Source organism: Neopsephotus bourkii, unplaced genomic scaffold (assembly GCF_033783945.1).
Source record: "Neopsephotus bourkii isolate Nb327-2 ecotype Australia unplaced genomic scaffold, CSIRO-AGI_Nbou_v1 NB_457, whole genome shotgun sequence".
In the NCBI taxonomy this organism is placed as follows: domain Eukaryota; kingdom Metazoa; phylum Chordata; class Aves; order Psittaciformes; family Psittacidae; genus Neopsephotus; species Neopsephotus bourkii.
Window position 1 is genome coordinate 974,714 of NW_026900959.1, and position 24,127 is coordinate 998,840.

Sequence of the window (24,127 nt, forward strand, 5' to 3'; positions counted from 1 at the left end):
TATTCCAAATTTACAGCCAAATAAGATGAGAGATTTAAGTTTTCAGGAAATTTAATGTCCCCTTTGCCTTCATTTCACACCCCTTCCCAAACCAACATAGGTGCTCATGGGATGCACAGTGTTGTCTCTTGGTTTACTCTCTTTATAAGTTAAATTTGATAGTACTTGTGATTTGATACAAGGAGAAAGCCTGGGGATGTGGGGAGAAAGGAGTGTTAGCTTCCAATAACCTGTAACAAGGAAAGGAGAGAAACTTGAGAATGTGCCCTTCCCACACATTCCTGTGGTATGAAAAGCCATAGGACAAAGGGAAGCACTGTCAGTATCCTTAAAACACCAAGAAGGAAGCTGCGAGGGCATGGCCACAGGGTTGTGGATAGTTCATTTTTCTTTCTCAGGGATTCGTGTTGTCCTGAATCCAGTCCAGATAACGATTCACATTTGTATAAACACCAGGTATGTCTTTGCGGCCACAGCCTATTCCCCAGCTGATGATTCCAATGAGATACATCCGATCATCCTTCATACAGACCAGAGGCCCTCCAGAGTCACCCTACAGAGAAGCAGGAGGTTAATAACTATCTCCTTTCTGGTTGGGTTTGTGTTGCTTTTACCCCCACTCACTGGCTTTAGTGATTTCCATGGAAATACCCTATGTAGTATGCTAACAAAATCAAGAGCTCTTAGTAACAGCACTTTCACATAAGCCCTTTTGTGTTCTAGACTCCCTCAATGCTCCCCTTATGGGAAGACATCCCAAAAAACCTAACATTAAAGCATCCAACTCCATATGGCTCTCATGAAATGTAGGTGAGATGTTGGTCAGAACAAAAAGAGGAATACTCTTATTCAAGCTTATTCACCGATCCAGGGTGGCTTATATGGCTGTATGTATTAAAGAGCTGTTTAAATGGAAAGGCTGTGGACTGAATGGCCTCCTTTTTCCTCATTCCCCACCATCTTTGGCTTTTATTACTATATTTTCTGCACTTCTCAGTAGAGCAGCACTCATATTCTTTTACAGAACACCCTGCTGAGTGTTTTGCATTGCTCACATAAGAGAAAATATTAGGAAATGCTGCTGAGGTGGAGTTTCCTGCTCAGATTTGTGCCATTTCCTATATTTGGGATTCTCAGTCTGTGGTGTTCTGATCAAGTGTGGCCTGCTTTTCTAGCTATGAGGGGCAGGGGAAGCAAAGAGGAGCCAACATTTCTGTTGTTTTTGACAAAAGTCTACTAGAACTTCCACACAGCCAAGTACAGAACAACTTTAAACCATTTTCTGAAACTTTTGCTTTGCTTAGCTCAGACTCTCAAGGACAGAATGGAGTTTACCTTGCAGGCATCATCAAGGTTCCTTGTGTCTCCTGCACACAACATGTTGTCTGTAACTGTCCTGTTGCCTAGATGCTTTGTTGTGCACTGGCTGGCTGGAAACAGTCTCACATGGCCTTCCTTCAGGTGCTCTGAATAGAATGGAGAAACTGGAAGAAAAAATACAATATAAATACATAAATATGTCTGTGTAGGTGTATATATATTTAAAAAGCCCCAAAGCAGTTCAGGTTCTGTAGTTTAGAGGAGAGTAAATGGAAGTATTTGGGGGCAGAGGGGGGTGAACTATTATTTCTTTGCCAAAGGGTCTAGTTTTGATTCTTGGGGGTTCTGCTTTGCGAGTGAGAACTGCTTCAGTCTAGTTGAGAGAGAATATTGCTTCTTTAACAAGCCTAAGTTCTACAGACTGCTGGGGTTTATGGATGGGTAAGTCATCCTTGCACAGTTACATCAACCAAAATGAAGTCACAGCAAGTGCCTATGAAAATCACTAACTGCACAAAACAGGATCCTGACTTTTTAGTATTAGGCTTGCACTAACAAAAAGCGGATGCCTTGTTGTACACAATACTGAGAAACTGGATAGGAATGTACGCTTGTGTTTTGCTGGAATGGAAGGGATTTGGTGTTGCTTTTATTCTTCTGCATAGCTGCGACTGCACAAAGCTGAAAGCTGGCAGGGTTGTTGTTTTTCAGTCTAGTTTTGGATTACAATTGCAGCATCCTTTCCCTCTCAAAGGGTGTACCCTGCACTCCCTGTAAGCAAAGCTGAGGACTGGCTTTAAAAGCACTTCGTGCCACACTTGCATGTTACAAAGTCTGTTCCAAAACCACTATGGACTCAAATCATCATGAGGTCTTTTTACCGTGGTTTCTTCAGACTACAAGTTAGCAAATGAAATGAAAATTAGTAGAAAGTACCAGTAAAATCCAAGCTGGGGGATTTTGTTTGTTTTAAATACAAGTCAGCCTGTTATACCTTCAGACATGTCTTATTCCTGTTTGTTGTAGCTCACCGTAGAAACCAATTAGCCAGCCTTTTCAGATATATGTCTGGGATTATCTGCTAATACACTATACAGTTGCAGGTAGTTGCATGTGATTAGCACACATGTGTTAGCAGATAACCCCAGATATATATATGAAAAGACTATGAGCCCATGCAGCTGAGAGAACTAAGATCAATGAAATAACTTACAAAAAACCAAACTTGTTTATCTCCTACTATGCGTATGTTTTGTCATGCTGATGTAAGCCCATATGATAATTGAGGGGACCACACATTAAGCAGTGCTAAAGGCTTGAATTCTTTGAGGGCAGGGGACACAAACTTTAATATCTTCTACTTACATTCTTTGTTTCTGCCATAACCAGAGATCTCACATTCAGTCCAGGCAGGCAGGTGTAGTGCTGGTGTTGGGAGGCAGGCAGCACGGACAGTGTCTGTTTCAATAGCACAGTCCTCTGCATCCGAGTTCAACTGCAACAGAGCTGAAGAGGGAAAGCAACTTCATTAAGCACAAACTGGAGCCAGCCACAACCTTTGCAGAGTCACTAGGTCAGCAAAGTTCTTACCAATGTCATTGTCGAAGTTTTCTGAGTCAAATCTCTGGTGCACGGTGTAGCTCTTCACTTGAAAGTTCTGTTCATTTTCCTCAGGAGTGGCTCGGGATGTTCTCCCTAGCACAATCTTCAGCTGATTTGCACTAAAGCTGAAGAACAAGAATCTTAACTTTCTGCTCACGTTGAGTGCACCCTTCTCTTGAAGATGTGCTGCTGGAGCTTCTGCTCTTTGTTTTAGCACTATTACTACTTCATTACCCAGGCAGTTTGACCTGAAGTGTCCGATTTGCCTTTGGTTTTGCACTACTTACAGCCATCATGGCAAAGCTCCTCTGCCAGCCCCTTGCGGTTCTCAAGTATCAGATGGATCTGCATCTGTACTGACAGCTTTGTTCTTCAGCTGTTTGCTATTCTGCAGTGATACCTTAATGCCACGCTGTTAGTTGGCCCAACAATTGCCTGTCTGTCATGCTCTGCATAGCTAACTTTACACTCTTTAGTGTACAATGACAAGCCTTATTCCAAGCCTTTTCTAGTAAGGCAAGACTGGATGCTTCCAATTTCAGTCTGGTTTTGTTGGGGTTTGCTTGGTTTTGGTCCCCGCAGCAGTACTGAATCCTCAACTTACCCTTCCTCAAAGCAGTGAGCAGCTGACAGAACCCAGCAGGAGCTGATGAGGATTCCTCCACAGAGGAAGTGCTCTCCAGGCGCCCGGCGGTACTTCACGAAGATGGCAGCTTGCCATGGGTGAGCTGCAATGTCTGCATAGGAGCCACCCTTAACCCTGTACTGGCGTCCTCGGTGCTGCCGCAAGCCGCAGGTGGCTGTGGGTGACAAACCCAGAGACAGGCTTTTTGTTCAGGCCTTCTTGCTTGGAGTTTGGGTTAAGAGCCTGTTAGCTGCCAGTGCATGTTGAGGCAGCCTGGCGTGAACTGTGTAGTAACTGACTCATTCCTGTCTCCTAGGAAACTTGTATTCTGATGTGAAAAATACAGTAAGGAAACCCTGCCTTTTCTGTCCTCCCTTTCCTTCTGGCAGAGAAAAAGGCACTTCTGTGAGGCTGGAGCCACAGAATCTCTTTCTGCTCTAAAAAGGACCTGTTGAAGGGGGTTTTGGTTTGGTTTTGGGGTTGGTTTTTTTTTGGTGAGGGAGGTTCCCCCTCCAGCTCTTATTTTACTATAAGAAGCTTGAGCTTAATACAAATGACATGCAGAACAGTAATGCTGAAAAGAAAGAGAAGACACAGGAGGGCCAGATCCTTACAGCAAGTAGGCACATTGCAGTACTCCCATGTGAGCTGATTTCCTTTCAGAACATGGCACCAGGGCTTGCTGTCATTGTCAGGATTCCTGCAACACAGGAAAGAGAAAAACTATTTGTATTATCAGGTGTGAAGAGAGTTTGGGGAGACCTAAAGGCAGCAGCCTGTGACCTGAGTGTTCTAGATATAACAGAGGGCCCTAGGACCACATGGAACTTGAATTTATGGAGTCTTATGTTACAAAAGCATAGATAGGTCAGGTGGAATTACTATTGTAATCAGGAAATTACTATTGTCAGTGAGCTTCATTCCCAACAGTAATGTACTTCCCACGCTTAAATAACCCACATAAAAGAGCCTGCCCTTAAGAGCACCACAGGGAAGTTTGGTGGGGCTTTAGTTCTGTGACTACCTACCGGCAGAAGTTGTGAGTACCAAGGCCCAGCTGGTAAGCATCTCTTCTCCAAGCAGTATATAACTTGTTGACAAGGATTCGGGAATTCCACCTCAAACAGGTAGCTCCAGAGCTGGTAACACTGTGGCTGCCTCGATAATCTGTGCCTCTTCCAGATTTGCAGTTGCTGTTTCCAGCTTCAGTAAGAAAGCTGTATATTAACTAATGGATGTGAACCTGTTAGCTCTTCCTAACTGTGATTTCTGTCAAGGCTGTATACTAGCTGTACTTATCTCAGTCTCTCAGTGTCATAGATATTAACAGCTTAACCATGATTAATGTTAGAGGTTCAACTTTTCAAGCTGCAGAAATAGCACAAGGCCACAGAGAACCATTAGATACACAGTGAATCATGGAAGCTGTGAAGTCCATTCCCTGTCCCCCTCCATGTACCTTTTGAACAGGAGGGCACACTGCAGTATTCCCAGATGTACTTTCCCTCTTTATAGATATAGCACCAAGGTCTGGAATCCTCATCTGGGTTTCTGAAAGAGTTACGATATTATGCATCATTATGAAGCTATTGTTATTAGTCCCATGTCTGCAATCTAGTTTGGTAACTTCATCCTGCTCTGCAGTGAAGAGATGGACTGAACCTTCAGAAGACATTTGGATTCCTATGTTAATTGTGGAGTACATGTAAGTGAGGATGAAACAGCCAGTAGCTGGCAGGAGTGGATAGCCTGCTTGTGAAGTTAGTTTATGAGCAGGATCTGGAGCTGCAGGAAACTGGCCTACAAAGGGAGTTTTAGGCACTGAAAAGGGACAAGGGAAAGACTATGGGGTGAGAGATGAATGCATTTTGTAGTCTGCCATAAGCATCCAGTCTAGGTAGATCTGAAGCTGAGATATGTCTACAGAAATCGCAATTGCCACTCATGGGCTGCACTTTATTTCTTTGCTTGACATTAGAGTATTGCAAACAGCCATTCCTTTGCTCCAAGCCTTTAGGCTGATTCCTGTGGCTCTGACCTGGGTGCCATCAGCCCCTCACCTGCAATAGTTGTGATTGCCCAGTCCCAGCTCAGCAGCATCCTCTCTTCGGCTGCTGTACCTCCTGTCCATCAAGCCATTGCTATTCCAACTTAAACATTCAGCTCCGCTCTCTGTCGTGCTCCATGTACCCCTGTATGTTACTCCAGCATCTTTGTAGCACTTAACTGTAGTATCTGAACAAAAGGGAATAAAATGTACATCTTCTGGGTACCTCATCCTTCTGTACTGCATAACTAAAGCCAGTAGCGTTGCTATACTCACCTATTTCACACTGCCTCCCAGAGAAACCTTGGTGGCACTGGCAGATGAAGAGCTGTGGGGAATAATATGCCTGTGAGCATTGGCCCCCATTGTAGCATTTCATTCTAGTGCAGGCTGTGGAATAAGCAAAAGCCAGAATACTGTTATATTTCACAGAAGTAAGAAGCTATCAATGCATACCCATCATTCCTCTCCTGTCAGTGTCCTTTAGGCTGGTCTAGCATGTGCTTACAGTCTTTTTGTGTAGTGCTCACATTCTTCCTTTGCTCCATTCTCTCCACGTGCTATTAGGAGCCTTCCTCAGCCTCTTGCCCACTCCCTCTTAGTCCTGCCTAAGTTGGTACATATTAGTATTTTCATTTCTATCCTAGTCTATTTCAAGCCAAATTTTCTGATAACTCCTTTCCTGAGAGTGGAGTTCTTTAGGATGCTTAGATGGAAAATCTCTCATCCCCCACCACTTCCTTTCTCTTTTTCTTCCTCATACTCACCTCTGACAGGCACAGTGTGGCAGCGACTCCAACCGCTGTCGCACCTACAGTACTCTACTCTGCTCCCTGAAAGCCTCAGCCAGGTCCCCCTGTGCTGGTAGATTTCTCCAGATGATTTTTCTGTGCAAATGGCTGTAATTGGAGAAAGGAAAATCCTCTTTTAGAGAGTCAGGGAAAAGACCTGGCTGAGCGAAAGAACTCCCTTCTCTTCCCAGGAGAAAAGCTCTGCTATCAACAGCCTCTCTTTCTCTGAAGAAGAGCAGAGGGAGGGGAAAACTTTATTCATTGAGTTGTGCATTGTATTGATGGTCTGCTCTTTCGTCTTCTGAATCTCTCATCCAGATAACCGTGACAAACAGCTTTCAGGCTCTGTTCCCTCAGCATCACTTGCTTTCCCTCCTGCATTCACAAAGCTCCAGGTAACACAGCTGTAGTTTGCATGGCTTACCTCTGGACCTGGCTCCTCGTTTGAAACGTGTGCGTAAGCCCTGCAAGCAAAGAAGGTTAATTCTGTGAGTAACTGCTCTCTTAAGAAAACAGAGAGAAAAGTGCCTCCATCCTCTTCTTGAGGCCTTGTAAATCAGGACAGCTTGGAGAAACTGCCCTCCTTGTCAGACAGTACAGTGAAAAGTGCCTTTAGTGTCTCAGCGTGGGTAACTATAAAACCATGGAGTTGCCATAGATCTAAGCAGATTCTCATTCTGTCCGATGGAGACAGCTGGAGTCAATATGGCAATTACCAAATAATGGTAAGAGCATTATTTGATCCATTAGCCTCTTACCTGGCATTGAGCAGTCACAATTGCTGCCACCAGCAGGAGCAGACATGGGACTTTGCCTTCCATCCTGAATGTTTTCCACATCATGTCCAAATCTCAAGTTACCTACAGAGACAAAAACCAAGACAGTGAACAAAGGCATTTTACAATGTGAATGGAGTTCAAGGGCATAAGTTTAAATACAGGTTTTAAATTATGACAATTGTTTTTACATTAAAACATGCTTTCTACTGTGCAGTTCTCAGCCATCAGGACTGGTGTCCTGGTGACCCTGGACAAGGGAAGGTGTCAGGCTGGACCCAGATGTGCTTCTACCTGATAAATTTAGAAACATGACAAGCTAAAGCACACACTGTTAGGTCTGGAGGAAGCTCAGAGAATGTTTCTGGGGAGTAACACTGGTAGAAGTAAGTTCCAAGTCCTTTTTCTCAAGGTTGCTGGAAGCCAGCAGGATCACGTGTGTTACTAGAGAGATGGACTTGTCTAATGAAGGAGTTGTACTGATTGTTCACTGAGATTCAGGTCACTGAAGCCTAAGAGATCTCTTGCAAGGACTCAAAAACTTGCTGAAGGGTCAGTCTGTGCTAACAGTGATTTAAGAGGATTTTTATTTTCTGCATAGACTGTTGTTTTTGGGCAAGACTGAGGGCTTCTCCCGTGTCGAGGATGCTTCAGCAAGGAGGCTTTGGTTGATGATAGGTGGGGACAGAGCTGCTATGTCTTTGGTTTTCAGTATTTCTAAAGCTTCTCCCTAGTGGAGCCTTTAGTTTCTGCTATTGTTGTTATGCTTTTGCTGAAAAGGGAGAGTATGCCAATTGGCTGGCAGGCTGGCTTTTGGGCTGATGCTCTCATTTATCCATTGCACTCCTATGCAATCACAACCTCTTCTTATTTCTGCTAATCCCTTCAGCATCTTTACACTTCAGATGGAGTCTGAAGTGTAAAGTTGCTGAAACCTTTTGCTGACAAAGAAACCTTAGAAACCTTTTGCTGATAAAGGCATCAAAAGGTTTCGAAGGTGGTCTGCTTCCTGATGAAGGCAATGTGCTTTGCTGTGGGCTTCCAGCTCCTCTGTTAATCCCTGGAGGAAAAATCCTGGAGGATTTATTTTGCCCATTCTTTTATCTAGGTGACCTTGTACTAACCATGGAAGTTGCACATATGTGTATATACATATGTACATGTGTGTATGTAAAAGAGCTCCAGTAAAGCCTGATCTCAGCAGCACCAGTATGTATGGTAGCTAGCAAAGTCCTATGTTATATTTAGAAACACTGCTGAACTTGAGGACTTTAAATGAGGATTTATTGGTACACTCACAGGACACCGGTGGCGGGAGGAGGCTGTTGTTCATGGCATAATGAATGCAGCTGATTGTACAGTGTCAGAGGTTTAGATACGGTGCCTATGGCATTAACTAGCAAGGTCCAGTATGTCTTTTAAAAACTGGGAAAGTATTATCAGTTTTCACAGTTGAGTAATAATAATGACAACTCCAGTCCTTAAAAGCTGTGTAATCTGAACCCTTACAATAAGTAACTTTATCACAGGTTATCTTGAACCCATAATTTTCTTCCTAAAAGTAATAGTTACTCTGCATGCATAACAGTGGCTCTTTTTTTACAATTGAATAAGACACGAGTAATCACAGATTTAGCTTGATCCTCTGTACTCACCAAGACTGCTAGAGCAGTCAGCTTAGATGGCTGAAATGATGGCTAGAGTGTGATGTAGAGGGGAACCCCCTGCTTTGACCACGTCCAGCACCAGAGGTCCATTTTCTCTCTTTCTTTAAAAGTATAATGCCTCCTATGCATACCAAGAGCTGGGAGTGAGGCAGAGCAGCAGGCAAGAAGGTAGAATTTCATTCCCAATCCCTAGGATTGCTCTGCAGTTCCAAATATTTGCAATAATACTCAGGCATTGCCTCCCACGCTATCACCTTTTTATCATCTCCATGATAAGATCTCTGAGCAAGTAGAAAGGTAACCCAATTGTTTGAGAAATTACTTCCAGAAATGAGGAGTGCAGACTCTGTTTATATGAATCCAGAGAAGGCAGCTGGATAATAGCTGCTGAAATTGGAGTATAACAGCTGAATGAGTCATAAATTGGGATTCAAGGCTAAAAATGGGAGGGAGTTTCTTTGTGGGTTGTGTTGGTTTCTTTTAAATACTTGTTCAAAGAAAAGGCAAAAGGCACAAATATCCCAGTCTCTGAAGCAGAACCAGGAGTGCAGCAGGATAATTTAGCCTTTAGCTTCTCATCATTAGACCACACAAAGAGAAGACTTCAGTTGCAAGTCAGACTGAAAAGATTCACAGGAACAGCTTCCAAGAACCTGAGTTACTCCAAGTCTTATCTTGACAATGAGATCCTTGTAATTCAGAGCCTCTCCTGGGGATTTGTATTACTATGCAGATTTCGTAGGGTACTTTTTTATATACTTTCAAGCCCTTTCTCACCGCTTAGGAAGTGTCTTGCACTGCATAGCAAACCTTTTTAAAATGCTGCAAGAGTGGCTTCAAAATAGGCATTTCCTTCAGTGGAATCTGAACTAAATCAGCAGTGGTCTGGACTTGCACTTATTCCTGCTGCCTCTGTACAGGCTCTCCCCTCCACCTTTCCCCCTTGTCCGTGGGAGATGCTTGTCCACCCACTGGTGGCTGTTATGCATGGAAAACTGACAACAGATGTTGCCAGATGTTTGTTTTCAGTTTTGGGAAAGGTAAAACTCAGGGCAGGCAATTGGAATGTTCTGAATGATAAGCCCTATCAAATTGAAACCATATGGCTGTTTGAAGAATACCATGTTTACAAGACTTCACTAGCAGCGTGCTTTCTGTAGGGCTCCCCTAAACAGCTCCTGCCTTCTGCTCTCACCCTTTGTTTCCTATCTGATCAAAAATCCTCTAGCAGTAAGCCAGAGGCTTAGATGTGCTGCTCTGATAGTTTGATTCTACACTTTAAGGTATATTAGGATGTAAAGATATACAAGACCCCAAATGTATCGCTCTTTGCTGAAGCATCATCAGCAGGAATACTTGAAATCCCACTTACTAATTTGTTGATAATAACAGCCCTTCTAAGCAGTAAGAGTGTATAATCTTACCAGTGTGGAATAAGACCTAAAAAAGAATGTATCTATCAAGACTGAACAAAAAGTCATTAATTGAAACCAAAGTAGCTTCCCCCAAACCCCTGTATGCCTTCCAATCACTTAGTATGTGCATTTCAGAATGCTTTAATTCTGAATCTATAGTACTAAGAGGGCTCTTGCTGATGAACAGCTATATTGATCTAGTTTAAGTGAAAGACTGCAGATCCTTGCTGACCTTTCCTGCCTTCTGGAGACAGTGCTTCTGTATCCCTTTGCTAAATTGAGCAGATGAATATCAGACTTGAACTATTTCTGTTTAAGATGTAACAGCAGACAGATCTGTGCCTTTGGGGAAAAGAACTGTGTAAAAGCCCCACAAGAGAAAGCTCCTGCAGTCTCTGAAGGCATTGGAGGAAATGGATATTTCAAACTCTGGCTTTGTTTTGGGAAATTCTCAATATTTTCCTGTGGTTTTGGCTGCATTTACAAAGCGTGATCCGAAGAAGATCCGCCCTCCTGCTCACTGTCCCTCCATTACCCTGGTTGGGAGCCTGGGATAAGCACACAGCCTGATTTCCCAGGCTGGGATGGATTCTCCTTGCACACCTAGCTCTCTGGGTCTCTCTTTACCATTAAGGTATTTGTCCATAACTCTTCTTTTGCTTTAACTTCTCTTGCTAATGTTCTTTGGATGCGAGACCTCCCCCCTGCTAGCTGCGGCTGCCAGCCCTTCCCCTGCAAGAGCTGAAGCTTTCTTGGCATAACTGAAAGCTATCAGCTGTACCCAGCGTTAGGAACCTCCTCCAAAGCTGCAAGGCAATAGCTCGGTTAGTTAACCACCGCGGTGCTTCAGCGGGATTCATTAGATAACAAGAGTTAATAGCATTCAATGACAATGCCACTGATGCTGAAACCGGGCATTGCGCTTTGTGAGGCAGGTGCACAGCCGGACCTACCTTTGCTTTCTTTCTGCTGTATCCGCGGATGGAGCTCTGCAGAGCAGCGCGTTTCTGCTGTCCTCCTCTGCTCTGCGCTCTCCCAGCGGCTCCTGCCCTGAGCCCCGCTCAGGGGGTGGAGACTCGGGGGCAGGAGCCCGCATCCCCCCCGGAGCGGCTCCGGGACGGGGCGGACCCTGCCCGGGGCTCGGGGGACGCTGGTTTACAGCAGCCCGCGTTGTTCTTTCTCTCTCCCATTCAATAGAGCAGTGTCAGTCTTCTAAACGCTTCCCCGTTTAACACCTTAAGCTTCAGTATCCCTCACATCGTGCTCGTGGGGCTGTGAGATGTGTTACCTCCAACACGACCAGAGAAGCTGCAATCTGTAGCTTAGTTCTAGTACTGAGAAACTCCTATTTCAAGAAAGAGCGCAGTGTGCTGGGAATCCACTGGGAATCTTCGGCAGGCAGGTGAATGCCATGGACAGTGCCATGGGGACAAAATGGTCAGAGGAGCTCCCAGGTAAAGTGGGGACAATGAGCAGAACTTCTAAGGACTCTTAGATAGAAGTAAGGAATTGCATGCTGGGGACTGAAGAGTTAAACGTTCATTGATGCTGCGCATCCCAGAAAAATAAGATCTACTCAGCAGTGTGTGGTCATGAAGCACTGGGTTATCAGTGTGGGAGGCAAAGTGAACTCAGGGTTATGAAAACAGCCAGTGATGCAGTTGTTACAGTAGTGGATGTGTTCTAACTTTTAGGAACCGATTCACTAAAACTCAGGTTCCTCATACAATTTAGCATAAACACAGACATAAGAAATAGTGTGTGAGGGATCTCCATCTTCAGGAAGCAGCTGCACAGCACCCTCGGTTGGGAAGCATGGCAATGGGTACTTTGCATATTGGCAAAGATGAAACCTTGGTTACTCTGCACATTTAGCTCTTCCATGTATGGAAAACCATCAACATTATCACATATTTTCTCTGAGAGTCCCAGTGCTGGTGGTGAGCATTACAACCAGAAATAAATCTGATTTAAGGGCAGCTCTGACTGTTTCCAGTTGTTGAGAACAGGATGACTGGACACTGCTGAGTGAGCAAAGGCTAACTCATGTCATTTTTAAAGATACCAGCTAGTTGCTACTAGAATTCTGGGTTAAAGATGCTAACAAAGTAATGGCCATGGGGGACGATTTCAGAAGCTACTATTTCTCAACTTTTTGCAGCTTAAGGGCCGCTATAGCTGTCCAGAGAGTGGTGTGGGTGCTGTTCGTGGTGGGGGAAACCATCAGTACCAGCATCTCCTCTCAAGCACCATCTACTGGCTTACCTCTAGTTCGATCCGGTTTCAGGAGGGGTTTCGGCAGCGCTGCTCGAGGGTCGGGGCGCAGCGTGCCCCAGGCCCGCGTCCCCCGGGGGGACGGGGGCACCTCCGTGCGGGGCCCGCGCATTCAGCCGTGCAGCGGCTCTGAACGCGGCGTACCGCGGCGACGAGCGGCTCGGTGCCGTTTGGGGCGCTCCGCTGCCCTGTGCCCCGAGGCTCCGTCCCCGGGAGCGCCGGCGGTGCCAGCTCCCGATCGCGCGGCTCCTTTAAGGGCAGGCGGGCGCTTGCGCCGGAGCCGGAAGCGCTGGCGGAGGCGGCCCAGGCCCTGTGGAGCCGGAACGGCGCGGCCCCGTCATGAGCCGGCCGCCGGCCCTGCAGGCGCAGACCTGCGGCCCCTGGGAGATGAAGGAGCGCCTCGGCACCGGCGGCTTCGGGAACGTTATCCGCTGGCACAACAAGGTAGGCAGCGCCCGCTCTCCCTTCCCCTCCCCGGCCCGGGGCCCGCCTTCAGCCGAGCCCGCCCTGTGTCCGCAGGAGACCGGCGAGCAGGTGGCCATCAAGCAGTGCCGGCAGGAGCTGAGCCCGCGCAACCGCGACCGCTGGGCGCTGGAGATCCAGATCATGAAGAGGTGAGGTGAGGCGGGCGGCGCCTCGGCCTGGCGCTCCCGGACGGGCCCGGAGCCCATCACCGCCGGGGCGGGGCGGGCGGGCGCGGCCCTGGAGCGCGGCTCTAACGGCGGCGGTGGCGGGAGGGGCCATCGGCCGCCTCTTCCGGGGGGAGCCCGTTCGGTTCCGCTCCGCTCCGGAGGGGCCCCGCGGTAAAGAACCGTGCGTTGCGTTTGCGGCCGCAGATCGGGCCATGGGCTCTGTCCTGCGGCGTTTCTGTGCTGCGCCTGAAGCACCGTTGTTAGGCCGCCTGGCTTGCTGTCCGTTGAGGGTTGTCCTTTGGGCGTTGGGTTGGGTTTGGGTGCTGCGCTCTGGTCGTGGCTTGGGTCTTTCCTGGAGGCTGGTGATGGACTGAGCCACGCTCCATTGGGAGGCGTGCGCCTGTAGCTCTCAGGACCTTGAAGGAATGCTCTGTATGTGAAGCTAAAGGAGTTGGCATAAGTCTGGGCCCATGAAGGGTGGATGAATCACAGACCTTCAGAATTCACAGGTTCTAAAAGGACTAAAGCCTTTGTAGGCTTGTGTGTGATGACCGTGAACACGCAATGCTGCAAAGCTCTTGCAGAACACTTTTCAGCGGTTACCCTGGTTCTGCTCACTGTGCGCACTTGCCTCATTTCTGCTCCTCAGGCTGAACCATCCCAATGTGGTGGCTGCCCGTGATGTCCCTGAAGGGATGCAGAAGCTTGCACCAAATGACTTGCCATTGCTGGCCATGGAGTACTGCCAAGGCGGAGACCTCCGCAAGGTGAGCTCCCTGTGGTGGTGATGAAAAGCCACATCATCAGCTTCTCAGCTCATCCTAGGATTTCTCTTGAAGCTTCCCTGTAAAACCTGTTTTCACATCTTGATGCTGCCTAGTTCTTGCCACGGCAACAACAGGTTTTGGTGGGTTGGTCCTTGATACCAGGTTCTGCTTTTGAAAACAAGTGCTTTTGGAAGCTTTTTGTGTTTGCTTCGCTGCAAGTGACACTGTGAGGACTTTGCACATAGAGCATGAGAGCATGTGTGAGAGATGTGGAACAGGGTGCATGGCCAAGACCATCACAGGGCCAGGTACCTCTGTGGGCTGTACCCTTACAGAAAGTGATTAACTCTTATCTGCCATAGGAGGTTAATTCTAATCTTACTGGTTTTCTAACCTTTGGCATAAAACCCAGAGCTTAGAGCTGAGATTTGAGCTGATACTGTCAGGCACAGGGGAAATGGCTGTCAAGGAAGTAGAAGCAAGTGGGGATGACACTGGCTTCTTTCACCCACTTTTTTCTCCTCCTGTGTGCTTAGACCAAGGTCTGAAGCTGTAATTGCTACTGCTGACAGTCACAACCCCATAGAGTTTTGTGCTTCTAGAGAGTTACATTGCTGTTACTGGAACTTCTTGCATCTGTGAGAGTTTCTGGGACTGAACTTCACTTGGGATGAAGGAGGGAAAGACTATTCTGTGCTGTTTTCTTGCAGTACCTGAATCAGCTGGAGAATTGCTGTGGCTTGCGGGAAGAAGCTATTCTCATCTTGTTATCTGATATCGGTAAGTGGTAGCAGTACCTTCAGTTGTCTCAAGTATGAAAGCCCTTTCAGTGCTGAATCTATTAAGCAGTGAGCTTAATGACTCCACCTTAGGCTGACCTTTAAGGAGTATACTTGTTTCCTGTCTTGCTCTGCAATTCTCCCTGTGGCAGAGCCAACCTTTGATTTTTTTGTGTGCTTGCAAATGTAGAGATGGGTTTTCTTGGCCAGCAGAAATGCCACTCGGGATCTTCTGGGAGGTTCTGAATAGCTGAACACTGGCCAAGTGACTGCAGTTTACATTGCACATCAGATTTCACCCTTAGCTTAACAGCTGACTATCAGGCCTTTGGAGCGTGTGTGATCAGTGGGTTTCCATTAGCACTTGGGCAACCACTGCGGGGAATTTCAGACAGTTCTGGTGCCATTTGCCTGGTGCTGTCCAGATGCTTTTGGGGTGCAGTGTTTTGGTCAAGCTATGCTGTAGTCTTACAGAGTAGCAGCTGAGGCAGAACTGGGCAGGCACTAAGGCCTTAGAGAGAAGATACTCAAGAAGTGCATTTAGGGCAGGTGTTCGCTTAGAAAGTGAGCTTTTGGCAAGAGAAATGTGCATTTGTCATTACTTTTACTGCAGGTGTGGCTGTTAGGCATCATCTCCCTTCCTTTGTGCTCCCAGAGCATTTGTATTCTGCTGCCTCATCCTTGTACTCTGTAGTGACCAGGAAACGATACCCAGAGAGCAAGCTGTCTGTGTCCAGAGGTGTTTGACACCGATTTTTCCTCTTGTACATGGAGTTTCATTGTGTGTTTGATGATACAAGATTTGACCCAAAAGCTGTGCTTATACTGGGTAGAAATGAATCCTGAGTGAGCTCATGCTGGGCACTTTTAGTTATACTCCTTAAAAGTGGCTTTCTTTGTCTCCCAGCTTCTGCTCTCAGGTACCTTCATGAGAACAGGATTATCCACAGAGACTTGAAACCAGAGAACATTGTGCTGCAGCAGGGAGAGCAAAGGGTAAGCAGGAACTAGGTGTCTCTGCCTGCACAGACAAGTTCTTTCTCTGCTGTATGGTGTGCTTGTAAGAGGACTTCTCTCCAGTGTTTGTATTCTCTGTTGTGTGTTTCAGTTAATACACAAAATCATTGACCTTGGTTATGCTAAGGAGTTGGATCAGGGTAGCCTGTGCACATCCTTTGTTGGGACTCTACAGTACTTGGTAAGCCAGAAGAGCAGCTACCGTTTTGCAGTGGGATATTGTGAACTGTTATCAGGCTGGGATTTGGGGTGCTGCAGCTGGCAAAGGTGACTGGGTTTTTTTGCTGACACTGGCTTTTCACAGGAAGCCTTAGGTGCCAGTAACCTCTACTTGTCCTCCTTGCATGGATCCCAAAGCTCATGAGAGACAAAGCATTCAGCACAGCCTTTAATCTGTTATACAAATGTTAATGATGTCTTAAGGGATAGAGAGAGCTAAGAGATGGTTGGCTTTGTCTTATTTGTGTAAACTGTCTCAGGCTCCAGAGCTGCTGGAACAGCAGAAATACACAGTGACAGTGGATTACTGGAGCTTTGGCACACTGGCCTTTGAGTGCATTACAGGATTCCGGCCATTCCTACCCAACTGGCAGCCAGTGCAGTGGTGAGTGAGCTGGGGCTGGGTGATAAGAGGGCGTGGAATGCAACTGTCCTGTTTACAGGAACTAGAAATGTGGTCCCTTGATTCTTAGGGTAGTATCCCTATGTTCCCTGCCTTTATAAAGACTGACTCCCTTCACAGGAGTTTGACTTACTAAGCAAGTTCAGCGTTCCTGATCCTCACTGTCTGGGATCAGGACTGGCTTCTGCAGGATAGGTAGCAGAAGCCAAAGCAGCATCTGTATTAGATCCGTTGAGAAGAGCTTTAAGAGCCTACTAACATGGAGGCTGGGAGAAGCAGGTGATTATAACATAAGAAGGATTACAACATAAGAAGGATGTAGACCTGTTGGAGGGCCACAAAGATGCTCAGAGGGCTGGAGCTCCTATGGACACAGGCTGAAAGAGCTGGACTTGTTCAGCCTGGAGAAGAGAAGGCTCCAGGGAGACCTTATATCGGCTTCCAATACCTAAAGGGGGTCTACAGGAAATCTGGAGAGGGATTTTTTACAAGGGCATGAAGTGATAGGACAAGAGGGAATGGCTTCAAGATGAAAGAGGGGAGATCTATAGATTAGGAGAAAATTCTTCCCTGTGAGGGTGCTGAGGCGCTGGCACCCTGTGCCCAGAGAAGCTGTGGCTGCCCCATCCCTGGCAGTGTTCAAGGCCAGGTTGGGTACAGGGGTTGGAGTAAGCTGCTCTAGTGGAAGGTGTTCCTGCCCATGGCAGGGGGTTGAATTAGATGATCTTTAAGGTCCCTTCCAACCCAGACTATTCTATGATGATTACTTCACCACTGTACTTGCTTCAATTCATCAGGCATACAAAAGTACGACAGAAGAGTGAGCTGGATATTGTCGTTTACGAAGACTTATCTGGAGAAGTCAAATTTTCTAGTAGTTTACCCTGCCCAAACAATCTAAACAGGTGAGCACTGGAAATCTGTTTTGCCCCACTGAGGTACTGTTTCTTCTGCAAAAGGTTTATATTGTATGCCTTACTTTGTTAACCTGAGAATAAGTTGGGTGCATGACCCAATGCTTGTGTCCCTTGTCAGACTTGTGTAGTTGTGAGTGTATTTCGCCTTCTAAACACTGCATTTATGATGGGTGGGGGGAGCTGTTCATCAGTCCTGCTGTGACAACCAGGCCATATAGCAACTACAAATGCACTTTCACCTCTTCTGATCTCCTGATTTTGGTCCTTCAGTGTTTTGGCTGGGAGGCTGGAGAAGTGGCTGCAACTCATGTTAATGTGGCACCCACGGCAAAGAGGTACAGATCCTACTTATGGACCCAATGGGTGTTTCAAAGCTTTGGATGACATTTTGAACTTGAAGGTGAGCAATGGGTCTGTGTAGCCTGAAAAGCTTTTCAAGGAGAAGTTGCCTGTAGCCCATGCGAGAAGAGGCTTAAATCATAGACCTAGGAGGAGGAGCAGCACGGAATTTGATTTAGCTGTCTCCTGACAGATAGTGACAGACAGTTTTATCTTGCTTACCTGAGGACAGATATTCCCTGAGCTTGCTGGGAGTAGCAAATAGCTTCTCTGTGTGCTTGCTTCCATATTCTGATAGGGGATTCTGTGACTGAAGCTGTTTAATTGCCATGTGGCCTCTCTTCTGATTGATGGAGGACAAGAACTGCGGCATAATGTTATGAAGTAGCTGTGAGGTTACTTCAGCAATGCAGGTGCTTTGAACAGTTTAGCAGTGCCCAGTGTCTCAGTCTTACATCAGTCGTGTCTGAGCAGAGATTGCATCTTCAGCCCTTCTCATGTCACACCACTCTTGTAGTTGCTTCATGTTTTGAACATGGTTACGGGAACTGTACACACCTACCCTGTGACAGAGGAGGAGACTCTGCAGAGTGTGAAGGCCAGGATCGAGTTAGATACGGGTATCCCAGAACAGGATCAGGAGCTACTGCAGGAAGCTGGACTTGCATTGTTCTCCCAGAAGCTGGCCACTAAACATACAGCTGATAGCAAGGTGAGTCTGGGTACTCCCTCCCTTTCTGCTGAGTGAATCAGCAGGCACTGCTCTGATGTTGGCAGCGCAGCACTCCCTGGTATTCTAGCAGGCTTTTGTGTCGGTAACCACACAGACCAAATGCCACCCTCTTACCTTTGGTGCTCAGTCTTTGACTGAGGAGAACCATTCTGTTTATGGTGGTGCTGAGGTTTGCTTTTTCTGAGAGAACCTAACTGGGTCGTTTGTGTTTCTGCAGGTGAATGACACTGCAGCTGCAGACACAGACCTCCTCTTCCTCTTCGACAACCAGAAAGTTACCTATGAGGCTCAGGTTGCCTTGCGTCCTCATCCAGAAAGCGTTGACTGCATCCGTAAGGACTTTCTCTAGCATGAATGTGAGAGGTTCTTGGCCTCGAGAGGGTTGCCTGTGTTCTGTGGTGTGATTCACGTGCAAAGAGTAGAGGGAGCTTTTGCATACTGGGGCTGAAGAAGCAGTAAAATGAACTGGCATAGCATTCATCCAGTTTGTCACAATAACTGGGGAAAGGAAGTGTTTCATTTCCCCAAAATATATAAGTATATATAAGATATACTGGAGAAGCTGCATAGGGGTTAGCCAGCTGTAGGCTTTGCAAGGTGTAGCATGCCCCTCAATGGAGTGACATTTTGGTTTTGTCATGGGATAACACTTCTTTTGGATTTCATGCTGATACGGATGTTTCTCTTCCCCACTCTGTTTCCAGTTCAGGATCCAAAGAAGAATCTCCACTTTTTCCAGTTGAGGAAGGTATGGGGTCAGATCTGGCACACAATCCGGATGCTGAAGGAGGACTGTAACCGGCTTCAGCAGGGACAGCGAGCAGCTATGTACGGTGCCAGTTTCTCTACAATACTTAAATCTCTGCCTTTGCTCCTGGGTGAAAGGGAAAGGACAGGAATGGGACCCTGTTGCAATGGGGAAGCCCATGAGTGGAGCCATTAATGAAAAGCTGAGAGTTTCGACCTCTGCACAGCTGCTTTTGTGCTCACTGCTCCACTCTGAAGTATCTACTTCTGATATAAGGGGAAGTCTGCATTCTTGGTTTCAGAAGGTAATAGGGCCTTCTTTTTGTCCATGTAGGATGAATCTGTTGCGTTACAATAGTACTCTCTCGAAGATGAAGAATTCTATGGCATCCCTTTCCCAGCAGCTGAAAGCAAAGCTGGACTTCTTTAAAACAAGCATTCAGATCGATCTGGAGAAGTATAAAGAGCAGATTGAATTTGGAATTAGTGAGTATAGCATCTGACAAACAGAGCTCTTTTTATGCCTTTTATCACCACAGAATTTCTGACTTTTTCCTGTATGAACCTGACAAAAGCAATCACTTTTCTTTCATTCCTGTAGCTTCTGAGAAGCTGTTGTTCGCCTGGAAGGAGATGGAGCAAGCTGTGGAACTCTGTGGGAGGGTATGTTTTAAAATCTGACTGCTTATCCTTTCTTCCCTTAAGTAGAAGCTTCTTGCGTCTGGGCTGGTTCCAGATGTCATGTTGCCTTGGTTTAGGTGGCACCGTATTTGTCCATTATCAGTACTTGCACTCACTGTGTTTGTAAGGCTTAGGGGAAAAAGAGGAGTCTTGGGGAATGTGAGAGGAGGCGTGGCAACAGTTACACTTGGCTGTCTGCTAACCCAGTCCTGGAGCCAGGATAGCTGAAAGAGGTGTGGAATAGGTTAAACTGAATGGGAATGTGAACCATTAGAGGACTGAACACAATGCTTGTAAGCATCAGCTTTGAGTTTTGAAAAGGCAATAATTTCCCTTTCTTGGTAGCATCCAAAGCATCCAGCTTTCTGACACAAGCATAACCCCTCTAAGTAGGGCCAAGGATAAGGAATGAGAGGTCCTCTACTGGGAGGACGCAGAGGGCAGAATGACTGTCTACAAGCAGCAGCTTCTGCATGGGAACGAGTTCCAAGTGAAAAGCCAGAATTTGGGGTGCCAGGAGTGGAAGTGGTTGTGTGCTGAGAGAAAAAGGGAAAAGCAGTGATAAATGGGAGGTGTGTTTAGACATGCAAATGAGAAAGGAAGAGCCAGTGTGAGTGGTACATCTCCTAGGATAAAACTGTCCCATTGCTTATGTTCCTCCTTGCTTTCAGGAGGATGATGTAGATCAGCTAGTGAAGAAGATGATGGCCCTGCAGACAGACATTGTGGACCTGCAGAGAAGCCCACTGGGTCGTAAACAAGGGGGAACACTGGAGGATTTGTGAGTTGAACTACCTTGAATTTCAAATGCACGACTATTGCTAGCTAAGCTTATTCACTGCAAGACAATGAAAGTGGAGTTTCTTCAGCCCAAACTGGGGGGGACTGGGTGGACTTCGACACTAGAAGACAGCTTTTGACTCCTTACCTGTCATCAGTCTGACATGGCAGACTGCTGTATAAAAGATTTGAGTTCTCGAAGTACTTTGTAATTTAGGCTCTAGGGAAGGTCTAATGTGTTCTTGTGCCTTTTTCTTCTAGAGAAGAACAAGCCAGAGAGCTGTACCGGAGATTGAGAGAGAAGCCAAGAGGTAAAAGACATTTTAGCTCAAAGTCAGCTTGCTTTGTGTGGATAGTAACTTTGGAGATGCAGTAATGAGCACTGAGAAAACTTCCTCTGCATTGTAGCCTGCCTGTGTGCTAGCTGTACATGGACTCTACTGGACTCCCCTTGTTTCAGAGTCAAGAATTTAGTTTTAAATAAGGTCAGCCTTGCTTTCTTGGCACCTTTTGAGCTCTTAGCTCTTCTGGAGCACTTCTCAGAGCAAGCTATTGCTGCAAGCATATGGTGCTGCTTCTGTACAGGAAAGATGAGACACATAGCTGTTCCTTTGGGAACATTAGACCTTTTGGGTATTAGACCCAGCCTACCAGGTCTGTGTTTCAGTCCTCATCATTCTGAAGAAGGTGGCTAAAATCCAGTGCAGTTCATCCCTCTCAAACTTGCATGCCCTGAACTTGGGATGTTTCAGGATTGAAGAAATAGTAGAAACAAACCACTAAGAATCTTCTCACTCTGTCCTGTAAGCCAACCTTTCTGTAACACTCTGACTCTCATTCTAGATCAGAGGACAAGCGGTGACAGCCAAGAAATAGTACGACTGCTCCTACAGGCAATCCAGAGCTTTGAAAAGAAAGTCCGAGTCATTTACGCTCAGCTGAGGTGAGCTTTGTAGAAGCAGCTTTCATTGAGGGTTAAAAGCATTTTCAGCAAGAGGTTTTCTTCTAGAGATTTAAACAGGAGTGTGTGTACAGCTCATGAGAGCTCAGTGTTACAGGGAAGAAGACACTTCAGGAATGTTCCCTTACCACAGTGGCTCATTTGTGATCTGATTTTACTTTTGTGATAGTAAAACTGTAGTTTGCAAGCAGAAGGCACTGGAGTTGTTCCCCAGAGTGGAGAAAGTGATGAATCTGATGAATGAAGATGAGGAAACAGTTGTTCGGCTTCAGGAGAAACGCCAGAAAGAACTCTGGAACTTGCTGAAAATTGCTTGTGTAAGTGAAATAAAACCTCCAGTTTCATTTGCTTTCTAGTACAGGTTACTGACATTAATAGTACCTTTAGTATGGTTCTTTTCTCTGTTGAGTTCATAGTAAAGTCAAAGCTGCTGGAATTTAGGGGTACTAATTGCAATGTGAATCTCCTGTGTTTTCTTCAGAGTAAAGTACGTGGTCCTGTTACTGGCAGTCCAGAGAGCATGAACACATCACGTCTTGGTAGTCCTGGTCACCTGCTACTGCAGGTCCCTTCTGGAACCTACAACTTACCAGAATCTGTCAGGAAAAGGTGAGGCAGCGTGGAGCTCTGTAATTGCTAATGCCAGCACTACAACACTGGGGCTCCCCCTTTGTGAAATGACACACAAGCTTTCTATTTTACACTGTGTGTTCAGCTTCCACTGTCAGCAGTCTTTTCTGCCTATAGCTGGGCTTCCTGGGGTTCTGAATCTTCCTTATAAAAAATGGGGAATAATGTATAGCTTTACTTTCCCCCCTACTGCAATAATAAAGGGCTCATTTTATCTGGAATGGTTGGGCTTACTTGAAGTACACTGCCAACAGCAGTTGTTGGAGCATCATCATGTAAGGTGATGGTAGCCGAGTTGTATCATAAAGGAGACACTGCTATAACCAAGCATGTGTAGCTCTGCTTTGCTTAAATGAACAAGGTCACCATTTGGACTGACAGGCTTTGGTTTGTTGATTTATTTGTGTGTTATCTTTTATGGGATGTTCTGTAACTTTCTAACAGTGACTCTGGATAGTAAGAACCCAACTCCAGCTTGGAAGATGCTTCCTTCCCCTGTCCTGTATATCTGGGGATGCCACTGACTTTCCCAGTTGCAATATGAATTACTAGCTTATGGACTGACTGATAAAGGTTAATATTCAGCATACCTGCCAAAAAGGTTTCTTCAAGGTAGAGGCAGCTTGTCTTCAAACAAAAACGCTATGGAAAATAACTGTGTAATAATTGTCCCTTTCAGTGAGGAGCTACTGCTGGAATCACAGAAACTCTGCAGCCAACTAGAAAATGTGATGCATGACACAATGAAGGATCAGGAGCAGAGCTTCATGGTAATGTAGTTGATACTCTTCTGTAAATGGACTGGGGAAGCTCATGGTTTCACACTTGTAGTAAGTAATACACTAAAATAATTGCTTGTAATAAGTAATACAGCTAATAGAAATATGTATGTGACTCTTAGACAAAGTAGTTACGGGAGATAGAAAGCACCCCCTTCCCCACTTGAACTGATATATTCCCTGCTTGCTAAGAAGGGGAGCCACGTGCTGGGGACCTGAGCTGTGACAAACACCTTAAAATGGGGCTGGTCTGCTGATGGCAATACACTGGCGGGCAGGGATGCTTATTTAATGAAGCAGAATCTTAAAAAGAAAGTTCGATAGTAGAGAAAACAAGCAGCTTAAGGGTTTCCTTTACAGCAGTCTCATGGTTCATCATGAAACTCTGTTGACCAACTTGGTTACAGTATAAATCCTTTAAATTACTTCCCTTTTATTCAGGAGCAATCTCAATTGTATTCAATGTTGTACTTCTGTTTGTTCCTTTTAGGCTCTAGACTGGAGCTGGCTACAGCTTCAGGTAGAAGAAATGAACAGTCCAGAACAAACCCAGATGTAAAATCACTTCGCCTGCCTTTTTGAAGACATGCTATTTCAGGAAGGCAACTGTGGAAAGCTGCTGCCTCTGAGAAGGGAAGTTCAAGTTCCTCCTACTTTCACCTGCTGCTTATGTGATACACGTGGCCTAGCTTTTAGTAACCACCTCTTGGACCTTTTGTCCACAAAGACACAGTAGGAAATGCCTGTTCTAAATGCTTGGAAAAGTTCTGAATCGTGCCTTAAGACAGCAGGTATTCTTACTCTTTGTCCTGATGTATCTTCCTTTAAGCATCACATGGGGTTGTTTTGCTGCCTTTTAGGCTGATGAACAACGGACGCTGCGTGCAGTCAGCTTGCCCAGTCACTGGTAGATGTCACCTTCCTAATATACTTGAACTGTGAACTTTATTTCTTAACTTTGCTGATTTGCACTTTTTTTCCTTAAGTGTAATGGTTGTACTTACCTGGTACTTGTTTCCTATATGGGAACGAAAATGATCTAAAACATGTAAACTTTTGGTTTGCTCTTTTTGATACCCTCAATAACATTTTGATGAAAAAGCTGCTTTCACTGTGCAGGTTTCTAAACCATGAGTGGTGGAAAGATATTACCCCCAGAGACCACAGAGAAGGAAATCCTCAGTGTACACACAGCTTAACAAAGTATTTGCAGGTTACCTATTAAC

General features: G+C 45.9%; 2 protein-coding genes across 7 annotated transcripts; one reads left to right on the forward strand and one right to left on the reverse strand.

Moving 5' to 3' along the window:
• Positions 1 to 33: 33 nt before the first annotated feature.
• On the reverse strand, positions 34 to 12,646 carry PLAT (plasminogen activator, tissue type). 6 transcript variants are annotated; one of them, XM_061349661.1, is made up of 15 exons: positions 11,197 to 11,456; positions 7,144 to 7,245; positions 6,810 to 6,849; positions 6,362 to 6,493; positions 5,871 to 5,984; positions 5,608 to 5,782; positions 5,007 to 5,098; positions 4,576 to 4,750; positions 4,162 to 4,247; positions 3,527 to 3,722; positions 2,911 to 3,047; positions 2,686 to 2,826; positions 1,336 to 1,484; positions 440 to 553; positions 34 to 230 (listed from the first exon to the last, which is right to left on the reverse strand). In XM_061349661.1, exons 2-15 carry the CDS (start codon positions 7,225 to 7,227, stop codon positions 216 to 218), a joined length of 1,650 nt encoding a protein of 549 aa, XP_061205645.1. In that variant the 5' UTR covers positions 7,228 to 7,245; positions 11,197 to 11,456; the 3' UTR covers positions 34 to 215. The 6 variants fall into 6 exon arrangements, with proteins under 6 accessions (XP_061205645.1, XP_061205641.1, XP_061205640.1 ...); XM_061349657.1 differs by lacking the exon at positions 11,197 to 11,456 and adding an exon at positions 12,509 to 12,646 and having other exon boundaries at positions 34 to 553; XM_061349656.1 differs by having other exon boundaries at positions 34 to 553; positions 11,197 to 11,455.
• Positions 12,647 to 12,812: 166 nt separating this feature from the next.
• On the forward strand, positions 12,813 to 24,007 carry IKBKB (inhibitor of nuclear factor kappa B kinase subunit beta). The gene is made up of 21 exons (XM_061349688.1): positions 12,813 to 12,961; positions 13,037 to 13,131; positions 13,799 to 13,916; positions 14,627 to 14,696; positions 15,603 to 15,691; positions 15,804 to 15,893; positions 16,192 to 16,316; positions 17,132 to 17,239; positions 17,522 to 17,651; positions 18,108 to 18,302; positions 18,541 to 18,655; positions 19,028 to 19,151; positions 19,405 to 19,556; positions 19,672 to 19,733; positions 20,423 to 20,532; positions 20,793 to 20,842; positions 21,375 to 21,474; positions 21,662 to 21,809; positions 21,974 to 22,101; positions 22,802 to 22,892; positions 23,392 to 24,007. Exons 1-21 carry the CDS (start codon positions 12,857 to 12,859, stop codon positions 23,458 to 23,460), a joined length of 2,274 nt encoding a protein of 757 aa, XP_061205672.1. The 5' UTR covers positions 12,813 to 12,856; the 3' UTR covers positions 23,461 to 24,007.
• The last annotated feature ends 120 nt before the right edge of the window (positions 24,008 to 24,127 follow it).

Coding starts and splice junctions, on each gene's coding strand:
- PLAT (XM_061349657.1), bottom strand. CDS start 7,227: ATGATGTGGAAAACATTCAGGATGGAAGGCAAAGTCCCATGTCTGCTC. Junction 4,751..5,006: donor TGTGCCCTCCTGTTCAAAAG/GTACATGGAGGG, acceptor TTCTTACTGAAG/CTGGAAACAGCAACTGCAAA. Junction 4,248..4,575: donor GGTACTCACAACTTCTGCCG/GTAGGTAGTCAC, acceptor CCTGTGTTGCAG/GAATCCTGACAATGACAGCA.
- IKBKB (XM_061349688.1), top strand. CDS start 12,857: ATGAGCCGGCCGCCGGCCCTGCAGGCGCAGACCTGCGGCCCCTGGGAG. Junction 13,917..14,626: donor AAGGCGGAGACCTCCGCAAG/GTGAGCTCCCTG, acceptor GTTTTCTTGCAG/TACCTGAATCAGCTGGAGAA. Junction 19,152..19,404: donor CAGGGACAGCGAGCAGCTAT/GTACGGTGCCAG, acceptor TTGTCCATGTAG/GATGAATCTGTTGCGTTACA.